The sequence below is a fragment of the Phyllobates terribilis genome, unplaced genomic scaffold (assembly GCF_046119375.1).
Source record: "Phyllobates terribilis strain yellow unplaced genomic scaffold, ASM4611937v1 Scaffold_13__5_contigs__length_258822181, whole genome shotgun sequence".
Taxonomy (NCBI): Eukaryota; Metazoa; Chordata; class Amphibia; order Anura; family Dendrobatidae; genus Phyllobates; species Phyllobates terribilis.
Window position 1 is genome coordinate 102,126,840 of NW_027362773.1, and position 22,929 is coordinate 102,149,768.

Sequence of the window (22,929 nt, forward strand, 5' to 3'; positions counted from 1 at the left end):
CAAATCCAGGCCTCCATTGGTTAATAAATTTGATTTCCATTGATGATTTTTGTGTGATTTTGTTGTCAGCACATTCAACTTTGTACAGAACAAAGTATTAAATGAGAATAGTTCATTCATTCAGATCTAGGATGTGTTATTTCAGTGTTCCCTTTATTTTTTTGAGTAGTGTATAATCCTATATATGTAGATGATGCTTTGATGCTTTAATTGTAATCGCTGCATGTGATGAATAAAAGCACTACGGAAAAGTGATCTCTATAGAGCAGGAAGTGTTAATTTATGGATTTAGACATGTATAAATTAAGTTTGACATATGCTTTCCTTAATAAAGAGGTATTCTCATATCATACAATTATGCCATACATAAATAGATTTGAGTCTTCCTGGTGGGACCCATATCTGTAAGTGGAGAGGTGGTCACAACTCCCATGCATTTGTACGGTAAAGCCGACCACCTCTCCACAACATGGCTGTTCTCGGAGATAAATGTGGGTCCTATCGGGGGATGGGGGTGATCAGCACCTACTGCTCTGCCAGTTCCCTCCCAATGGTGGGACATGAGCAAAGCATAACTGTGGCTGGGTTCAGTAATGTATTAAAACATGCTTGAAGTGGTGAATGACTTAGTGAGATATTTAAAGGGCATCTGTCAGGATCAACCCTCCCAAGTCGTCAAGAAAATGAAACCATGGTTCCTGAGAAATACACGTTTTTCTTATATGCAAATGAACCGAAAAGATCTCTAGAGGCAAATTGATGCTCATTTGCATACAAGAAAATTGCGGATTTCTCGGGAACCATTGGTGTCATTTTATTCAGCTTGCTATGACCTCCACGCCCATATAGACTGCTTAGGAGGATTGATCCTACTGACAGATTCCCTTTAAATTCTCATTTTAAGGGATGCAGAAGTTTAATTCATTAAGACATTTCAATAAAAAAAAAAAATGACTGCCTGGCGTAGCCAGCAATGGATTGGGATGTAGGCTGTTTTTCTTGAGGGACCTGGCTATTTAAAACTGTGCTCAATGTTTTATAGTAAAATTATGAACTGAAGTAAAGATATATCTTTACTAATAATCTGTATATCTTAGATTATTTTGGCTCCTCAACCCCATAGTCACCACATATACACCTCCTTCCCATGTTATCTCTGCATATAACAGTGTTGTAAACAAAAAAAGTTAGACACTAGCTAAAGTTTAGGTTTTCTTTTTATATAGTTTAGATTGAAAACTATTAAAAACAAAACACTTAGCGCCAAACTCATTATTGCGTTTGCACCTTTCGGGACACAAAAACAAAACAAAAAAAACACAACCCAAAGATATGAGAATAGCTCAATAGACTTAGATGGGTCCTGTTCTATTCGTGAAAACCACAGATAGTAGCAAGCAGAAACTATCAGAACCCGTACAACGTCTGAATGAAACCTCAGCCATAGGACGAAGCTACTGAACCAGGGCTGTCACTCAAGGAGGAGTGCCCACCCTGAGCACACAGGTTGAGAGTAACCCTTTAAGTGCTTTATTAAGGGGTCATGTCAGCCTAGGGCTTTTCCCTCCTCTGCATCAGAGATGCTGATGCCTCTGCTCCCGGTGATGGTTTACAGGCTGCAGCGGTAAAGTCACTTCTACAGCACACATCACCGCTGCCGCCACTCACACCCCGAGAGCCACCGAGACCAGTGAGTGACCGCAGAGATCACGCATGCCTTTAAGAATTTAAAAAAAAAACATTAAGACATACAATTTATAAATAAGAAACTATATTGTTTTGCTGCACCCAGAGAAACATCTTTACAAGTTTTTTTTTTATTTTTTTTATTAAATACACAGAATTATCCAAGAAGAAAACCACATGTAAGGATTTTCTTTTAATTTTAGGTTAGGATTAAAACTGTAAAAGTGACACACTGTATTTGCTTTGGTCATAAAGCAAACGATATACAAAAAAAAAAAAACCTTTACACATGTGAAAGCGATATAATAGTGAAAGAGCAATGTAAGCAATGGGGAGTATTGAGCGGAATGGTTGTGCAAATTCCATTTACTATCCAACACCATTCAGAATCCGGAGCTGTATTATTTCTGATTAGCTGGTAGCCGTAGCAACAAATTATATATGTTTGTCTTTAGAGTGCACTTAAAGGGAATTAGTCAGCTGGGTTTTGCTATGTAATCTAAGAACAGCATGATGTAGGGGCAGAGACCCTGATTTCAGCAATGTTTCACTTACTGGGCTGCTTGGTGTAGTTTGGATATAATCCCTGTTTTCTCTGATGCAGATCTAGCAGCGCTCAGAATGCTGAGCTCTATATAACCCCACCCACACCCCTGATTGGCAGCTTCTTGTGTACACTGTCAAAAAGCTACCAATCAGTTGTGGGGGCGTGGTTACACAGATTAGCCTCACTGGCTTGCACATGACACTTAGTCCTGCAGTGATAATCTCCTGCTGATAAACCACTTATTGTATTGAAACTACACCACACAGCCTAATAAGTGACATCCCTGGAATCAGGGTCTCTGCCCCTACATCATGCTGCTCTTAGATTAAAACAGCAAAAACCTGCTAACAGATTCCCTTTAATTAGTGGCTAAACAACTGGTGAGTTAAGAAATTGCTGAAAAATTAACCAATATATATGCATTCAATCCAGAGTGTCAGATTTATATCCCCTATTTATAAAGATATAGCAGAATTTTAGACAAAAAAAAAAAAAAATGGCACCGTCCGTTCACAATGTAATGAAGACCTATCCTATTGTTAAAAAAAAAAAAAAGCCAAATTTATTGATATAAACAGCGCCTGAATATCACGGACAGGGATATTCCCATCAGGCCATTCTCTCCTTATGTTATTTCTCATTAAAAACAAAAATAAAGAATTCAGTGTCAAAGGCCATTGCACATGGACTAGTGGCATTCCTTACAAAAATATCAGTGGCCACTTATACCGCAAGATACTTACACGTGGACTGCAATGCGGACATGCACGGCAGATCTTTTACATGAGACTGAATATTAATACCATATACACTATTAAAATCTACAATTAAACATCACTGAGCAGACGCCTTTTCCAAACTGCAAGCTCTCGGATTGCACATTGCGACATCCCACACCATGATGGACTGTATAGCTGAACATTAAGAAGCGACTGATGCTCGTTACAGGTCTCCACTTGTTCTCTTGCTCTCGGGCTTCATAAAACATTTGTAATTGTCAGAGGTAGTTCATTTTTAATAAAGCTTTCCGTCCGCATCCACCACAAAGCTGTCCGTGGTAAAGATGCCTGGTAATACTGCCATGTAGCTCGCTCACATCTCGAAAATTTCCCTCTTATGTGCCACTTGTCTCCTAGTATCGAGTCTCCAAAAACGTAGTGCCTTGTCGGTTTCAGAAGGCCGTGCTCGCCATCGCTCCAGGTGTAAAAAGTCGTGGCAGACTTCCCATTGTTTCCTCCAAATGCCGACAAGCCACTTTACCATCCTCTCCTGTGAAAGAAAGCAAAAGTGAAATATGAATATACAATATTTAATTTTTAGTTATCCAAGATGGACTCTTGTACTTCTTTTTCTGCGTAGTGAGAAGCAGCACGGAGGACAAGGTAGCTGAATTGAGACAAATCACTTGCTAGAAGCTGCAGCACAATCTGACAGTCTATTACTGTGCCGAGTGTCCCCCTCTCTCCTTAGGAGCTGTAATCTGATACTTCAGTGAGCAGAAAGTCCAACTTATTCAGAGCAAGATGGATTCTAGCTGTTTTTGGAGGCAGATTGAGAAGTCGCTCAAGCTAAGCAACAAACACCAAAACCTATTTCTCTGATAAGATCCATTACAACGCTTCTTTGATCTATGCAAAGTTTGTTATAACCGTGACCATTTAAGTCTCTGATGCAACCTGTTAGGTAAATCGATCAATACAAACTGCAGTATCTAAACGGTATACGGAGAGATATTGTATACTACTTTCACTGACCCATAAATTTATATTTAGTTATTTTTACTTTTCTGTCAATGGAGTGGTAAGAGGGCTTGTATTCTTAAAGAAGTTGTCCACTACTTTTTTTCATTGATGCCCTATCCATAGGATAGGGCATCAATGTATGATCGGTCGGGGTCCCACACGAGATACCCCTGCCAATCATCCAGCCGGAAGTCCTTACCTGCGGTGTTTGGCCGTCCATTTGTAGTGGCCACTGCGGGGTACTGCACATCCGCCTCCAATTCAATTGAATGGGAGGCGGATATGCAGTTACAAGCGGCTGCCACTACAACTTGATGGCCAGTCACTGGAGGTAAGGACTTCAGGCTGGCGGGGTCCTGCTGCTGGCATCGATAACAGCTGATCGGCGGGGTGCTGCGTACGGGACCCTGGCAGATCATACATTGATGCCCTATCCTATGGATAGGGCATCAATAAAAAAGTAGTGGAAAACCCTTTTAACCCCTTTAAAGCCCATGACGTACTAATACGCGTCTGTGCCCTGGGCTTTAAGAGCCTGACCCGTATTAGTACGTCATCGCGATGGCGCACGCAGGCTGTGCGGGCGCGATCGCCGCCGGGTGTCAGCTGATTGTCACAGCTGACACCCGGTACTATGTGCAGGGAGCGGTCCCGCACCGCTCCCAGCACATTAACCCAAGCAATGCTGTGATCGAAGTCGATCGCAGCATTGCGGTGGCAAGGGGAGGTGATCGGTATACTCACCTCCTCTTCCGGCCTCCAGCGCTGTCTGCCGCGGCTTCTCGAGTGTTGCCATGACGACCCGATGTCATCATGACAACATCCGGGTCACCAGACAGCAGGAAGATTGTTTGGACATGCGCAGTGCATCTCCAAACTATCTTCTCCCTGTCCAGCGCTGACTGCCTGCATGGCACAGGGATGGTGCTCCATCCCTATGCTGTGCAGGCGATCAGAATAAAAAAAGTGAAAGTCCCATAGTGGGACAAAGTAAAAAAATTCCCAAAAAGTGAAAAAAAAAAATTGTAAAAATATAAAAAAAAAATAATCCACTAAAAATAAAAATATAATGTACCCATCAATAAATATTATTATGAAAAACCAAACAAACAATAAAAGCACACATATTTGGTATCGCCATGTCCGTAACGACCTGGCCTATAAAACTGTTCCACTAGTTAACCCCTTCAGTGAATACGGTAATAAAATAAAAATAAAAAACAAAGCAAAAAACAATGCTTTATCATCATACCGCCAAACAAAAAATGGAATAACACGCGATCAAATAGACGAATATAAATAAAAATGATACCGCTGAAAACGTCATCTCATCCCGCAAAAAACAAGCCGCCATACAGCTCCATCAGCCGAAAAATAAAAAAGTTTCAGCTCTCAGAATAAAGCGATGCAAAAGAAAATTTTTTTCTATAAAATAGCTTTTACTGTGTAAAAGCGCCAAAACATAAAAAACTATATAAATGTGGCACCGCTGTAAACGTACTGACCCGAAGAATAACGCTGCCTTATCAATTTTACCACACCCGGAGCAGAATAAAAAAATGTAAAAAAACACAATTCCTGAATTGTTGGTTTTTGTTTATTCTGCCTCCCAAAAATAGGAATAGAAAGCGATCAAAAAATGTCACGTGCCTGAAAATGGCACCAATAACAACGTCAATTCATCCCGCAAAAAACAAGCCGTCACATGACTGTCGGCCAAAATATGGCGATGCAAAAAACTAGATTTTACAAAATATGTGTCTTAGTGTGTGACAGCTGTCAATCATAAAAACCCGATATGATTCTGGTATCGCTGTAATCGCACCGACCCGAAGAATAAAGTAATCTCATCACTTATACCGCATAACGGCGTAAAAAATAAACGCTAGGGCTGGGGTTGGGGTTGTGCTAATGTTAGGGTTGGGGTTGTTTTTTTTTTTCGAAAGTAAAAAAAAAAAAAAAAAAAATGATGACGATATGGCGACTAGTGTTGAGCGCAAGTGCTCGCTACTTGAGTTTGCATCGGGTGCTCGGGTATGCACTGAGTATCGCGGGTGCTCGAGTCTCCGCCCCATATGCTTCGCAGCCAAAAAAACCTCGCGGGGATTGCCTGCCATGCACGAGCGATCCCCGCATGTTTTTTTTGGGGTGTCTAATAACCGTGAAACATGCGGGCGGGGACTCGAGCATTTCACTTGAGCACCCGTGATACATGGTGCATACCTGAGTACCCGATGCAAACTCAAGTAGCGAGCACTTGCGCTCAAGAGTAATGACCACTTATTCAATAAGATGACGTAATGTTATCAAATTCTGTGTCGTACCTCTGGGTTCAAAATGTTCACTATACCCCTTAATAAAATCCTTGAGGGGTATAGTTTCCAAAATGGGGTCACTTGTGGGGGAGCTCCAATGTTTAGGCACACAGGGGCTCTCCAAACGCAACATGGTGTCCGCTAACAATTTGAGACGATTTTCCATTCAATTTGTTAGCGGACACCATGTCGCGTTTGGAAAGCCCCTGATGTGCCTAAACAGTGGAGCTCCCCCACAAGTGACCCCATTTTGGAAACTAGAGCCCCCAAGGCACCAATCTAGATGCATAGTGAGCACTTGGAACCCTCAGGTGCTTCACAAATTGATTCATAAAAATGAAAAAGTGGAAAATAAAATACTTTTTCATTTTTTCGAATCAATTTGTGAAGCACCTGGGGGTTCCAAGTGCTCACTATGCATCTAGATAGGTGCCTTGGGGTCTAGTTTCCAAAATGGGGTCACTTGTGGGGGGTTTCCACTGTTTAGGCACATCAGGGGCTCTCCAAACGCAACATGGCGTCCGCTAATTATTCAAGCAAATTTTACAATCAAAAAGTCAAATGGCGCTCCTTCCCTTCCGAGCCCTGCCGTGCGCCCAAACAGTGCTTTTTCCCCACATATGGGGTATCTGCGTGCCCAGGGGAAATTGCACAACAAATTTTGGGGTCCATTTTTTCTTGTTACCCCTGTGAAAATAAAAAAAATTTGGTCTAAAGTAACATTTTTGTGAAAAAAGTTAATTGTTCATTTTTTTCTTCCACATTCCAAAAATTCCTGTGAAGCACCTGAAGGGTTAATAAAGTTCTTGAATGTGGTTTTGAGCACCTTGAGGGGTGCAGTTTTTAGAATGGTGTCACTTTTGGGTATTTTCTGTCATAAAGACCTCTCAAAGTGACTTCAAATGTGATGTGGTCCCTAAAAAAATGGTTTTGTAAATTTTGTTGGAAAAATGAGAAATCGCTGGTCAACTTTTAACCCTTATAGCTCCCTAACAAAAAAAAATTTTGGTTCCAAAATTGTGCTGATGTAATTTTTAAAATTTTCGCCAAATTTCCGTTTTTTTCACAAATAAACGCAAGTGATATCGAAGAAATTTTACCACTATCATAAAGTACAATATGTCACGAAAAAGCAGTCTCAGAATCAGTGGGATCCATTGAAGCGTTCCAGAGTAATTACTTCATAAAGTGACAGTGGTCAGAATTGTAAAAATTGGCCTGGTCATTAACGTGCAAACCACCCTCGGGGGTAAAGGGGTTAAAGAGAAGCTATAGATTGGTTTTTTTGTTGTTTTTTTGCATTATTTTGGGGGTAAAATTGTTGATCAAATATTTTCCATCTTTGGCAAAGCATGGTGACCAAAGTAGACCAATTCGAACATTTTATTTTACAATATTTAAAAAAATATATTTTTGTTCAGGACATCAACTTGTGATTGCTTGTTTGCAGGTGTAATATACTGCAGTAAAATCTATCTATCTATCTATTTATTTATTTTTTTACAAGGACCCCCAGCAGCCTTAACAACCCTTCAGCACCAGGATCTGCGCCTCTCCACAAATAACCCATCATTATATAAACTAGCAAACTGAGAACGGCTACACAGTAAAAAGTTTTTAACAGGACTTACCAAAAAGTACCAGACTATGTTTGGCAGCCTCCTTTACCTCCTCTTTGTCGGTTTGGCACAGGTATACAAGTTGTTCTATGCTTTCATTGGCCTGTGGATGTACAGAAGAAAATGTGCAATGTAAAATTGTTTACAAACTTGAACATCTTTAAGATGATGACTACACATCAACAAACATAACTGAAATTGTGTGTGCAAAGCATCTGATGTATAGTCCTCCAAACACAAAGCACTTTTCCTACAGTCCTTCAAGAAAGGACTTTGGAAAGGAGGATAGCCGAGGCGAGGCGGCAGCTATTCTCCCATCAAGACTGCAAAGCGACTTTATAGCAACATAGATTAGAATGTTCTATTGTTTAAATTGAGGTTTATGTTAAAAGTATTTCTTTTGGTTAAATATTTGATTGTTTTTTTGTTTTTTTTCTTTGACCTGGAAAAATCGAGTCAGGAATCACACTGGCCACTAGGCCTAATATTATGGTGGATCCTGTGTTATCTATGAGATTAATGAAAAGCACAAAACAGGAAGTGTAAGTCTAGTACTAGGATTAGCATCCAGTTTGAAAATTGGGAGATTTATGCAGAGTTTTTTTTTTCATACATAAAGAAATGGAAATTTTGATTGGTGGGAGTGCCGATCAAATATTGATGACCTATTCTAAGGCAATCGTATATTAATTTAATACGAAAAGTGTGCAGGCCCTCTTTTTTCCTTTTTCGGTAGGATACATTGCGGGTGCATCTTTATATTTTTCCCAGATTTTTTATTGTGTAGGACTCTATTAAATTATGTGTACAATACAAGCATAGAAATGAAAAAATTTCCACCTGGCTCCAGCTCTGCCCCATGTGTATAATAGACAGTAACAATAACGTTTTATTAATGAAGTAGGAGAAAGCAAAAAAACTGAAGTATGCAGGAAAGGACTTTACAAAAAGGTACCGCCCATGAGGATCTAAGAGCACTGCAAAGTCACCCCTGGAGGAATGAGTATTCAATTGTACAAAGATTAAAAAGCTGATAGATATGGCAGACTAATGCGACAACCGATTAGGTTACATCGCGTTTCTACCCCTTACCTTTAAACATCCCAGTGCAGCACAACCTGCCACACGCACAGGCACGTCTTCATCTTCCAGCTGCTCCAAGTAAGACACCAGAGCCTGCAAGACACACATATTCAGAGAATGACATAGGGATATGGGGTTTATGCCCTCCTGGCATTAAAGAAAAAAAATAAACTCACATTTTAATAATTATATCATTCTTCTCAAACAACCAGTAGCAGGAGCAATACTGGCAGCAGGTTATCATTATTTAAAGGCAAAAGTGGTGTTAAAATGGAAAATAGAATGAGAAAATTGTGTTGTAAATATGAAGATGTACTGCAAAAGAAAGGAGCTAAAATCAGAAGGCGGCGGAGGTCTGAACCGGATGAGATGATAATGTCAAACACGAGTCATTGAAATTATTTTTGTTTATTCTGCCCCTGAATGGGATCAGTTCTGTATTGACTTGTCTGATCTGTTCTATTCCCACAAATGAAAGTTGATTTTAATCAATAGATCTTGGAATAATAATAATTTCCACAATTGGATGTGTTTAAATAAAATGTTCCTGTGCTGAGATAATCATATAAATGTGCCCCTGCTGTGTACTGTGTAATGGCTGTGTCTGACCGTACAGAACATGGTCTGATCGTACCACATCTCCTGGGCAGTCCTGGGAAATTATTATTATTCCAAGATCTATCGATCAAAATTAAACTTTTGTTCGTGGGAAAACCCCTTTAAGGGTGGTACCATTTTTGTTCTAGAAACAATTCCTAGTAAAACTTTAAAAATGTCAAGTTATAGCAGGAGATATAATTTTTTTTAACACATATTAGGAACTATAAGTGTTCTATATTAAAATGTAAGTTTTACCTCTGGCTATAAAAGGGCCAATCCAATCCTATTAAGTAATACTGCTGATATTTAAAGGGAATCTATCAGCAGGTTTTTGCTATATAATCTGAGAGCAGCATGATGTAGGGGCCGAGACCTTGATTCCAGAGATGTGCCACTTACTGGGTTGTGTTTCGACGTTTCAATAAAATAATCAGGAGTTTATCACTACAGGACTAGGTATCTCGTGTCTCCTGGTCCAACCCTGCCCTCATCACTGATTAGCAGCTTTCTGTCAATGTACAGTGTACACGGAAAGCTGCCAATCAGTGGTGTGCGCGGGGTTATAAAGGGCTCAGCATTCAGAGCACTGCTAGATCTGCAGCAGAGAAAACGGTGATTGTATTGCAACTGCTGCACCCAGTAAACTAAGTGATGCATTGTTGGAATCATGGTCTCTGCCCCTACATTAGATTACATATCAAAATCCTGCTGACAGATCACCTCCCCACCTTTTGAGTCATTTATAAGGATATGCAATGAAGACCAGTATTGTCCTTACTCTTTCTTTAAAAGGTTGTTGTTCACAGAAGCTTCGAAGCAACGAAGACGCGGCAGCAATGACTCTGCTGTTTCCATTAGTAAGTAAAAGGCTCAAAGTCTTGAAGCCTTCCTTCTGTATGCTGCTCTCTGATACTTTCTTCAAGGCTTTCAGAACGACATTCTGATCATCCGAATCCAACTTTTGCACAAATAATACTAAAAAAAAATACAAATAAAAAAAAAAAAAGTTGGTCAGAGTGAAAATTTTATTTGAAGATATTCTTCATCAAAAGCAGTAAGTGATTTATGGAGGTTTTCCAGACATTGTTTTTTTAAAATATTTTTTTGCTCTGGACACCATTATTGATCAGCAGAATACAGAGGCTATAGCACTACACTGAGCACCTAAAGTAATGGCCAAGACACCAATTCCAGCACTGGGTCACTTACTGGGCTTCTTGCTGTAGTTTTATTTGCTGCAGTCCTATCAGTTATTAGCTTCTGCTATGTAGTCCTCCATACTCAGGAGTTGTGGCTATCCTCGCCCAACACAACTGATTGGCAGCTTTCCGCCAATGGAGGAGCGGGCTTAGACCGCTCATCATTGCAAGAACGGGCAAATAAGACAATGATATTATCAAAACTAAGGCAAGGAGCCCTTTAAAGTAACTCAAGAGTTGGAAAGAAGCTGTCGTTCCAGCCATCTACTATTTATATTATGTAATTTATCACTGGAACAGTAGACACAAATTTTTCTTAAATCACATTTAAAGATAATCTGTCACCAAGTTTATGCCTCCCAATATTAGGGCAGCATAAAGTAAGCGCACAAACCCTAATTTAAACGTCTGAGATATTTACAAAGGTTTTTTCTGTAGTTTTGATTAAACACAAATTGGTTGGAGCACAGACTGCTAATGCACGGACTGGCAGCAGCTCTCCTGACCCGAGGGTGACGGCCTCATAGCAATATATGAAGCTCTCGTGCTCTGGTCGGGAGATCCGCGGCCAGTCCGTGCACTGCTGTCCGACAACGCACCGAAATCCACAGACTTCTGCATAAGCCCTTATATGCTGTAGTTCTGGAAGTCTTCTCAGAGATAAGTTCCTGCTATATAGTCCTCAATATTGATGGGCTTTTGTTAGTGCCTCTCTCCACCGCTGATTGGCAGTTTTCTACCCGGTGGACTCAGACACTTCATCAAAGAGAGGACTAACAGATAAAACAGTGATTTTATCAAAACTGCAGCACGAAGACCAGTAAGGAAGACATCACTAGAATCAGAATCTCTGTCCATACTTGAAGCTGCCCTCAGTTTGAGAAGCTTAAATGTGGTGACAGATTCCCTTTAAGGTTTAAATATAAATATCTTGTACTGCTAAAATTCAGTGTATTGGCAAGCTGTGCAGCCTACTATCTATACCCACAAATACACCATTGCCAGGTATAAGCAAAAAGGGTAAAGGTATCTGTTTTACCCTTTAACCCCTTTATGACCTTGGATGTACAAGTACGTCCAAGGTCGTATCCCTGCACTCCATGCAGGCTCCGGCACTGAGCCCACATGTTTTCAGGCACGACAGCTAATCTGTACAGCTGTCATGTGCCCCCAAGACCAGCTGTCAATCTTTCAAAGCGGCATTTAACTCGCGCTTACAGGAAGCATGTCATAAGGCCTGCCCATTGACGTCCATGTCACATGACCGCGGGGCGCCAATGGGTTAGCATGAAAACCTGGGGTGTGCAGGAGACCCCTGCGGTTGTCATTGTCAGGATGCTATGAGCGCTGCCCAGCAGTTGGCGCTCATAGCAAGTGAGCATTTTTGCTACACACAGCAGGACTGAAGCCCTGCTATGTGTAGCACAAGCGATTGGATGATCAGTGTGTCAATTTTCCCATTAAGTTTTTTTGGTCACCACAACATTGCAATAAAATTTAAGAACAGATGATCAAAAGATCATAGCTACCCCAAAACGGAATAAAAAAGTCAGCTTGACGTGCAAAAAATAAGCCCTCACCCAGCCCCAGATCCCAAAAAATGGAGACGCTACAGGTATCGGAAAATGGCGACTTTTTTTGTGTGCAAACTTTAGATTTTTTTTCACCACTTAAATAAAAAAATAACCTATACATGTTTGGTATCTATGAATTCGGAATGACCTGGAGGATCATAATTGCCGGTCAGTTTTACTATATAGTGAACGTGGTAAAAAAAAAAAAAAAAACAATTGTAAAATTGCACTTTTCTGTAATTTCACCACACTTTGAATTATTTTCCCGTCTTCCAGTACACGATATGGTAAAACCAATGGTGTCGTTCAAAAGTACAACTCCTCCCGCAAAAAACAAGCCCTCACATGGCTATATGACGGAAAAATAAAAAAGTTATGGCTTTGGGAAGAAAGGGAGCAAAAAACGAAAATGCAAAAACCTCAGGTGGTGAAGGGGTTAAAGGGAATCTGTCAGCAGTTTTTCGCTATGTAATCTGAGTGGCACCATGATGTAGGGGCTGATAGCCTGATTCCAGTCACTTACTGGGCTATTTGCAATTGTTTCAATAAAATCAGTGTTTTATCAGCAGGAGATTATCACTACAGGACTAGGTGTCTCGCGCCTTCTAGTCCAACCCCATCCCGACCTCTGATTGGCCGCTTTCCGTGTACAGTGACAGAAAGGAGCCAATCAATGGTGTGGGCGGGGTTATACACGGCCCAGCATTCCGAGCTCATCTAGATCTGCAGCAGAGGAAACTGATTCTATCAAAATGACAGCATGCAGCCCAGTAAGTGACCCATTGCTGGAATCATGGTCTCTGCCCCTACATCAGGCTGCTCTCAGATTACATAACAAAAACCTGCTAACAGATTCACTTTAATACCATCAGTTGTGGGATTGGGACCTCACATCCATTGCTTCTATTCATTGATGTTGTATACCGATAAGGTGTCAAAGTATTGAGCCATAAGATGTTACTTTACCTTCTTTTGATAAATCAGAAATGAGAGTATCCAAATTAGTCACCATGGTAGAATCAAAGTATCTCCAGTACTGAAATATTGTAATCTGTTCACTGTAAGTGGTCCGGGATCTTCTGGGCAACTTTTGATCCAAAATGTCCTCAACAAGCTTTACGAGGACTGAAAAATAGAAATAGGTTTATAAAATACTATTATATAAATCCAGAATTATTAAAAGTTGCAAAATACTAAAATGTGCCATAGAGGGTCATGAAAATCCAAACTCGTCCAGACAAAATAGATATCCTAAAGGGATCTCTTTATTGTGATTTCTGTAATGTATTCTATTACTGGTGTTTATATTGGTGGAGTTCAGGTGCTAAAACCTCCATGATCACTACAATGAAGGGCAGAAGTGCTTGTTTTAATGTAGCATCCATCTGCTTTTTCCAATTACTCACCAGAAAGTCATAACCGCTAAAGTCAGCCTGATAAAGGAGATTCGATGGCCAGTTTTTATGTAAGCCCCAAAAAGTCCAAACATTTTAGCACCATGCTCACCAAAAAAAATATATACATAGAATCAGTGCGGGTACAGCGTGTCGGTGCAGTTCATCAGTGCAGGCACAGAGTAACAGTGCAGGCACAGAGTAACAGTGCAGGCACAGAGTAACAGTGCAGGCACAGAGTAACAGTAAATTACATGACCAACAACATCTAGACAGATTTATTAAACAGAAAATGTCTCTAATTTTAGTGCAAACCTGCTCATATGAAGTTTTCATTTTGTTTTCTGACTTCAGGATCATCTATAAATGTGTCAGATTTATTAAGGGCCAGCCACCTTTTAAACTATGTACGCCATCCCTGATTTTTTTGTATTTTTTAGACTGGTGTACAAATCATCTGTCTTAATAAATTAGTTGCCCAAGGACCATTAGCAAGACTAGAAGGGGAAGAAATGGCAGGTCCAAAACAATCCAGGCTCCATCCTGCACAATTTTGTACTCACCAGCATCAGAAAGCTCTGGTTGTAGCAGGTTGATTTGCTCAGCGTATCTTGTACTAAGGGACTGTAGAAGCGTCTCCACAGAGCACACAAACACGTCCGAGGGCTGGACACAGTCATTCCAAAACTCCACAATTCCTCCTTTTGGTGGCGAAAACGTCAAAACTGAAAATGTAGAAAGAATAAAGTTGGTGATACAATTGCTGACGAGATAGGCTTGGCCTATTGTAATAGTTACTAGTCTGCTTCAGACAATAACAGGCACCAGGTCCTTGAGATGATTCAGTGTTGGACCCAGGGAGGTTGAGTAATGCACTTTTTTTTTTTTTTTTTTTTTTTTAAACTGCAGCCAGGGAAGAGAGTTTTACGTTTTTGTTGCTTTTCCAATAATATCAATAGTAAACATTTACATATCAAAGAGTTGATCTTATCTCAAGTAATTTGTAGGTAATGGTTGATGAGGATGGAGAAACGGCCAATTCATTTCTTCTCTAATATATTTACAAAATAAGGAAAAATTCTCTGGAAAAATGTCAACTCTTCACAAATTGTCACCTGCCGAAACCAGGAAGGGTTAAGGATACAGCATTTCTATTTATCTTCTTGTTCAGAAAGTCTAACTTTTTTTTTTACTTTGAGGGCTAGTTTTTTTGTTGTTTTTTTTTTTATTGTGGGTCCAGGTAGTTCTCATTTATACCAATTTGGGGTACAAAGATTTTTTTTTTAATCACTTGATTTTTTCTGAGGCAAGATGAATAAAAACCAGCATCTTGTTTAATAGTTTTTATTTCAGCGCTGACTTGTATAATTAACTTGTTGGTTTTCTTATGTGAATTTTATAGTTTTTCATAGTTTATATGTTACTATGGGTAAATCATTTTTTTTTTTTAATAATATTTTTTTGTGCACCAAGATACTGAGAGAGTCTCACATTGTATTTTGCTTTTGGACAGAGCTGTGTGAGGACTTGTTTTTCTAGAAAGAGCTTTAAATTTTACAATTTACCATTGTATTTTTTTTTTTTTAAATGCTTTCTTGATAACTTTTTATTTAATCTAATTTTTTTGAGAGACCGGATGGGAATAAAAAAATAAAAGGAAAAAAATGTCCTATTCTGCTTCCCCCCCTTCCCCCCCATCATTTACATTTTTTCGGTGTTCACGGTTTGTACACAATGTGAACATTTTACAGTATGGGTCATTAATGTCCAGCGCTGTTAGAGAACTTTGTCTCATCCTCACTCCATTTTTTTGTTGACCAGCTGCAGTGTCGATGTCACAATTCCAACGTATATGACCACTGCAGCCAATCACTGAGTTTAGTGGCTTTGCCAATGTAGACGGTATGAACCGCTGAGCTTAGAGACGAGTGGGTACAGCGGTCAGGATGTCACTGCTGTAGGCAGTAAAAAGATACCAGAGGAGTAAACTGGCGTGAGACCTGAGGAGGAAGAGTAACAGGCGTGTTCGTTATATCCATAGGACAACAAATTGACTACGAATCGACTGTCAGAGGGGTATTCCGGTTACAAGTAGTTATCACATAGCCACAAGATTTACAGCTGAGACCCCCACAAATCGACAGAACAGGGCACAGTGTGCGCGCTCATTATCTATACGACTGCCAGAGAAAGCCAAGTACAGCGCTCCGTTTTCTCCGGCAGTCTCTAGAGAATTGGTGTCCGGCATGAGCAATGCCAATCTATTCAGACAAGGGGGCGGGGAGAACAAAAATGTCCCGCTTTGGCGATCAGTGGGAGTTTAAGCAGTCTACCCACCCCCAATCCACCAATTTAGAAGTTATCACTTATCCTATGAACAGGTGATGACTTCTTGAACCCGGAATACCCCTTTAAGTTTGCTTCCCCTCCAATTACAAGGCTCCAACCTCCTCTTCTGTTAGGTTGTAGTGTTTGCCTCACCGTATAACTCAAAATGTTAAAGATGTGACATCTTTAAAGGTTTTTTTTCCAGTGTAATCCAAGAAAATCATAATGTAGGGGTAGAGACCCTGATTCCAATGATGTATCACTTATTCGGCTGGGTTTTGCCCAGTGTTTTATCAGCAGGAGATTATCACTGCAGGACTAGGTGTCTTGTGCCTCCTGGTCCAACCTCACCCCACCATTGATTAGCAGCTTTCTGCCTAGGCACACTGTATACAGAAAACTCAGTGGTATGGCCGGAGTTATACACAAGAAGCTGCCAGTCAGCGGTGTGGGCGAAGTTATACGCAGGAAGCTGCCACAGTGATGTGGGCGGGGTTATACGCAAGAAGCTGCCACAGTGATGTGGGCGGGGTTATACGCAAGAAGCTGCCACAGTGATGTGGGCGGGGTTATACGCAGGAAGCTGCCACAGTGATGTGGGCGGGGTTATACGCAGGAAGCTGCCACAGTGATGTGGGCGGGGTTATACGCAGGAAGCTGCCACAGTGATGTGGGCGAAGTTATACGCAGGAAGCTGCCACAGTGATGTGGGCGGGGTTATACGCAAGAAGCTGCCACAGTGATGTGGGCGGGGTTATACGCAGGAAGCTGCCACAGTGATGTGGGCGGGGTTATACGCAGGAAGCTGCCACAGTGATGTGGGCGGGGTTATACGCAGGAAGCTGCCACAGGAATGTGGGCGGGGTTATACGCAGGAAGCTGCCACAGGAATGTGGGCGGGGTTATACGCAGGAAGCTGCCACAGTGATGTGGGCGGGGTTATACGCAGGAAGCTCCCACAGTGATGTGGGTGGGGTTATACGCAGGAAACTGCCACAGTGATGTGGGCAGGGTTATACGCAGGAAACTACCACAGTGATGTGGGCGGGGTTATACGCAGGAAGCTGCCACAGTGATGTAGGCGGAGTTATACACAGCTCAGCATTCAGAGCACTGCTAGATCCGCAGCAGAGAAAACAGGGATTGTATCATAACTGCTGCACCCAGTAAACTAAGTGATACATCGCTGGAAACAGGCTCTCAGCCCCTACATCATGCTGTTGTCAGATTACATAGCAAAAACGTGCTGACAGATTCCCTTTCAGCTCATCGCAGGTGTACAATATCTGGAGGTATTGACCGTTCATATTGATTATCTTGTTTGCACAAATATTAATGCTGTAATATTCTCAGAATCTGATTCTCCTCGTTCCTGAATCATTTTGGATTTCTTACCTACATAGGTTGTATGTGGAATAATGATTCAGGCGTGCACCATTCCTTTATATGTGCTTTACTTGTTTCTTCTTGATAAACTTTAATAAAAATACAGTAAAAAAATCAGTTGGTGCAAACCAGTGGCTTTGTATGTATGTGTGTATATATATAGTAAACTTTTATTGAATGTGGATATTCTAATTCAGGTTTTATTTGTTTTTAGGTCAGAAATGTGAAAATCCCAAATGTGCACAAAGTACGGATAACCGATGGGGGAAAGAAAATGAATCTCACCTTCTTCTGCCGACTGTGCTCTTCCTGACTTTTCCTCAGTTAACGTACAAATCATTTCTAAGATTTGGACTTCCCTCATTAATTTATCAAGTGCATATAATTCGCGACAACGAAGGGGTCCGAACGTGCCCAAATGCTGTAGGAAATGATGACAGGGACGGGTGAGTGCAACATCTTCTCAAATCATCTGTTCTGCTAAAGATAACACAAACTCTGCCGGGAGCAAACCCAAATGTAACATGCACAATTGCGATGAATTTTTTTTGCATTTTTCCACTTTATTAAATCAAGATTTATCAAATAATTTGATCTATGGACGTCTATTTAGCTTATTACTTTTTTTAGCGCCTACAAACTTTTCCTTTACAGCAGCACAAGATATGGAGCATCTGAGAACTGTGGAAGACATCCATGCAAATCGGTCCGATCTCAGACCACAATGCACGGACTGGCCGCGGGTTTCCTGACCTTATGAGGTTGCGAGTTCGGGTCGAGAGATCCACGGCCAGTCCGTGCTTTAGCGGTCCGAGATCGGACCGACGTACACTGAAATCTAAATGAGCCTCAAATGGCTCATTCAGTTGTCCGTGCCAATCAGTGCAAGGACAGAATTTTTTATTTTCATATATAAAGTTTATAATAATTTGCTTTAAAAAAAAAGTCTAAATTCACTGCATAAAAATTATTATAATTTGCTTTAAAATTTATTACAACAGCTATATTTTAAAGGGTTAATCCACTACCTGGACACCTTTTTATTTAATAAAGCAGTCCCTCTTTGACAATAAAATTAACAGATACCTTTCACACTGGCGCCGATCCAGCATTGTTGGTACCGGGACTCGCATGGCATAACAATCAACTGCCGCGCTTTCATTTGTTGAACCTCTAACAAGTGAGAGCGCAGCAGCTCAATAGCGGTCTCAGATTGGCTGCAGGGATCACGTGGCATAATAATGTCACTGGAGATCCGGTACCCACAATGCTGGAATGGCGCCAGTGCAAAAATAACTAATTCTAATTTTATAAAAAGGACTATATTTAAAAAGGAGATGTCCAGGTAGTAAACAAAAAATAGATGGAGTAAACTTATTGGGAGTGGCCAAGTTCACTGTCCACACCAGGCTGGCGCTGAACACAGCTGATTGGTGGGGGTCTGACAACCTCGCACTCCCACCAATTTGATGTCTTCCATATTAGATCCCCTTTAATCACTTACCAGCAGCAGCCTATTGCAGTTGTGGAGATGTGCAACCAAGACCCTATCCAGCTGCTCACTTCCAGTGGTCAGAGGATTGGAGAGTCCTTCAGGAGAGCAGCAAGCCACAACATCCTCCATTTTAGGCTGTTTCTGGTCTGGTGTCGTTACAGGTCCATCTTCACAGTTCTCGGTCCTAAAAGCAAGGACAAGATGTGGTTATAAACCCTTCCTGGATTAAAGATGTAAATGACTATGTACTGACCGCTACCTACAGCAGAGGAGACTGGATCTTTTCTCCAGCGCTGCCTTAAGGGATCCTCAACACAACTTTTTAGTTCTTTATTGGTCTAAACAACAGACTTCAGTCTTGGACTAAGTCTTTCTTCAAGAAGAAACAATATTTAAAAGGGTTATCCGGGCTAAATTAAAACATTACCAGGGGCACAGATGGGGTGGAAATAGAAAAAATCTTGCATGCCTACTTGCTGTCACCCCAAGGATCTAGCATGAAGCTCTGCATCAGAAGCAATGGCATCACTGCTCTTCTGTATTGAGCCTGCGATTGTTTGCAGCAGTCAAGCAATCGAAACAGTGCAAAAACTGCTGGCAACTGATGTCAACTGTGGTTGTCCCCTTGTACCAAAGAGAGGATGGATAAAAACACCTTAGTAGTGTGTGTGGATCTAGTGGCTGAGTGGCTCCATTTTTCATGTTATCAATATCACAATCGATGCCACATTACCGATGCGGCTAGTGATTGGCTGCTCCAGACAATTGCCATTCTGGCAGAAAAAGGAAGTGGGGAAAATTATGGAACAGTAGACAGCAGTGGCGGGATGTTGGCAGACCTATAAATATGGGTAGATGCTGATCCCTTTAAAAAAACAAAACAACAATATAACCGGGTCCCCTCGTACATGAACGAGCAGGCAGTGTATTTTTAGTCTGGTAAGTGTATTCTTCCAGCAATTTAGTATAGGAAACTTCCACCAATAGCAGCTCCAAAACATAAAACATACAGAAACGATCAGTACTACACAAGTAGTGCAGAGCAACGGCAAAGTCACTCCGTTTTTTGGATTCGAGTTCAAACCTTACATTGTAGTTTAATGTGAAACTCGATCTTCTCCTGTTGATCAAAACAGCACATCAATTAAAGTGCAGAATAACAACTTAAAGGGGTTGTGAACTACTGGACAAGCCCCTTCTTGAATGCCTTCATTATGCTTAATAAAATAAGAAAAAATAAAAGCATACTTACCTCGAGGACCGATACCGCAGCCCATCAGCTCCCTTCTAGTCACTGGCATAGCTTTGTGGGATGTGAACAGTTAGCGCTCACTACAAAGGGAGCGCGCTGCAATCACTTGCCCTGGCGAGCGCGCTGCAATCACTTGCCCTGGCGAGCGCGCTGCAATCACTTGCCCTGGCGAGCGCGCTGCAACCACTTGCCCTGGCGAGCGCGCTGCAACCACTTGCCCTGGCGAGCGCGCTGCAACCACTTGCCCTGGCGAGCGCGCTGCAATCACTTGCCCTGGTCCTTGACGGTCAGTGTGCGCTATACACACTGAATGCAGGGCTGTCAGTCAAGGAGCAGATGGTGGGAGAGTGGATTCAAACTATGAAAAAAAAATGCGAATGTTTCCAAAATATCTGTAAATGTTTTTTTTTTTTTCTTTAAAACACTAAAAGATATCGACCAAAATGTATGACTAATAAAGTACAATGTGTCAGTAAAGAAACAACCTTGGGATCACAAGGATGAGTAACTGCATCCAGAAACGTTGCCCTGATTCACTGCAGAATGCCACAATAGTTTTTTTTCTTATACATTTACATAAGATTTTATTAAAGAAATACAGTTTCTATCGTCTTGCCTTTCGTTTCGAGCAGCTTCTTCCTCGGAGCCTTCCGAATCCTCCATGTCTGACGTGGTATTTAGGAAGTCAAAACTCTCCAGGGCATTTTCCACCGTGAGGCTTATGCTGGACGCTCGGCTTCTGAATACTCCTTGCTTCTGCTGTCGGGATTCAAAAAACACATAAGAGTTTGACTAAATGTTTTGGGGGTCGTCCACTACTTTTAGATATTTTTAGGTGGCCAAAAACTGAAAAACAGGACAAGCGTCTATCGGAAAGTCAAAACTGCAGCTGATCAGCGTCCGTAGACTTTGCTGCACCGGTTTGCTAGTTCTCTCTTCCGGCGGGAAGAGCCGGCAGCCATATGGAGGGCCACCTTCTCGGAAACTAGTATACTTTAAAAAAAATAAAATTTGATTACCTTTTTATCACACTCCATCAATAAAATGTCGACCCTTTTAATACATCTTTTGCTTCAGTTTCATGTCCCCCCCCCTGGCATAGTAAAACATACATGGCCATTTAAAAAAATAAAAAAAGGCACAAAACCAATGTCCTGTCACATCGTAATGCAAATGCAATCATTCCAATTACATGGATGTGTGATTTCTTTTTTTTTTTTTATTTTACAAGTTCGGTTCATGTTACATAATGCGACCTGCTCATGCACTGTGTGAACAGTCTGCTGCCAAAATGAACATTACATTAAAACTTAATTATTAACTCTTGCTGCTGGTGCTAGTCATGGAAAATTCAACAGCAAAAATCTGTGAATATAATCTTGAGGTCAAGTGCATGTTTTTGGGGGAAGTCTGGTGAGATACCTGCCGGGTGAATGCTCGGCCAAATGCCATCTAAAATGTATGGACACCTTTATAGGCACATAGAAAACGGATATTGGCCATTTCAATAATGATTATAGCGCCTACTGGGTATAAAAAAGAAAAAGGCAATAGCCAAGGCTGATCATTTTATACAGATAGCACAAGCCCCCAAAAAGGTCTGTTCAGATTGTCTTCTAAGACGTACCTTCGTGAAAAAAAAATATTTAAATCCATAAGAATTGAAGAATAATCAATTAGCTTAGACAAAATGAGATAATGTGTTACACTTTTTTTTTCAATCTAAATAAGTACATTGAGGGAGTGTCGATGCAATCAAAGTACATGGCCTTATGCACATCCAGGCTCATTTGCATGTTGGGATATGTACTTAAAGTAATTGTCGTACATCACCGGAGCGATTCCTCATTCAACATTGCTGAAACACAGCGTTACGTGACATCCAAGCCATGTTCTTTGTTCTGGCTAGTAAATGTTAGGCAACCTTTCGGCTAGTAAAATGTTAGGCAACCTTTCGGCTAGAAGGGAACTTTCCTATTTTACACAAGTATATCCGAGTAGGGCATCTCGATGGGGAAATCTACAACTTTTTACCATTATTAAAAATGCAATATACGGCATACTGAAAACACATGCATTGATTTCGGTGACTCCCATATACTATATGCAGCTGGATGCACATCCTAAAGACAGAATATGCCATAAATATTTTAAATATCCCTTTAACACCTTTAGGACTAAGACTCTTTTCTCTTTTTCCCCCCTCTGACGCATCTGAATACTCAGCACTGTGTACTTTGCCATATACACCATATTGCAGTACATATTGATCAACTTACATTATTTATATTGCGAGAATGTATTAATTTCCACTTTAATAATGTGGGTTTTTGTTTTTTTTAACCATCGTTGCGATGTCCGTGGTCATTTTTTTTGTAAATATATAACTTATTGTATAATAAAAAAAAACTTCCCAGTTAAAGAGCAACAATTGTTTTAATTGATTATTCATAAATCAATAGTACTTGTGAAAATAAGAAGCTTTGTAATATATCTTATCGGAGAAATCTGCATCTTTCATTATCAAAATTGTCAATTCACAGGAAACATCTGTCTTTGTGTAAGACAGATTTTCCAGTTACAGAGATAGATGACAGCTGGTGCTCATAAGAGTCTATGGAAAACGATAACTGTTGTTTGCAGCAGAATATCTGTGACTGCGTTTAGCTCCCCCCCTACATAGAATTTTGAAAGCACCAACTGTCATCT

General features: G+C 40.8%; 1 protein-coding gene and 1 long non-coding RNA gene across 7 annotated transcripts in view; one reads left to right on the forward strand and one right to left on the reverse strand.

Annotated features, from left to right (window-relative positions):
- The window catches only part of LOC141173841 (uncharacterized), a 92,079-nt gene extending 74,017 nt beyond the window's left edge, over positions 1-18,062 (forward strand). For both annotated transcript variants that reach the window (XR_012252690.1, XR_012252689.1), the window contains one exon: positions 17,688-18,062. This is a non-coding gene — a long non-coding RNA (uncharacterized lncRNA). The remainder of the gene's footprint in view (positions 1-17,687) is intronic.
- RIPOR1 (RHO family interacting cell polarization regulator 1) overlaps positions 1,755-22,929 on the reverse strand; it is a 136,491-nt gene continuing 115,316 nt past the window's right edge. For 4 of the 5 annotated variants that reach the window (XM_073658312.1, XM_073658311.1, XM_073658308.1 and 1 more), the window contains exons 14-22: positions 20,837-20,979; positions 18,978-19,152; positions 17,759-17,894; positions 14,323-14,484; positions 13,332-13,490; positions 10,371-10,567; positions 9,002-9,085; positions 7,922-8,012; positions 1,755-3,502 (exon numbers count right to left, since the gene is read on the reverse strand). In XM_073658312.1, coding sequence (XP_073514413.1) covers positions 3,405-3,502; positions 7,922-8,012; positions 9,002-9,085; positions 10,371-10,567; positions 13,332-13,490; positions 14,323-14,484; positions 17,759-17,894; positions 18,978-19,152; positions 20,837-20,979 — 1,245 coding nt within the window. In that variant the 3' untranslated portion in view covers positions 1,755-3,404. The remainder of the gene's footprint in view (positions 3,503-7,921; positions 8,013-9,001; positions 9,086-10,370; positions 10,568-13,331; positions 13,491-14,322; positions 14,485-17,758; positions 17,895-18,977; positions 19,153-20,836; positions 20,980-22,929) is intronic. The other variant, XM_073658309.1, reaches the window with a different exon arrangement.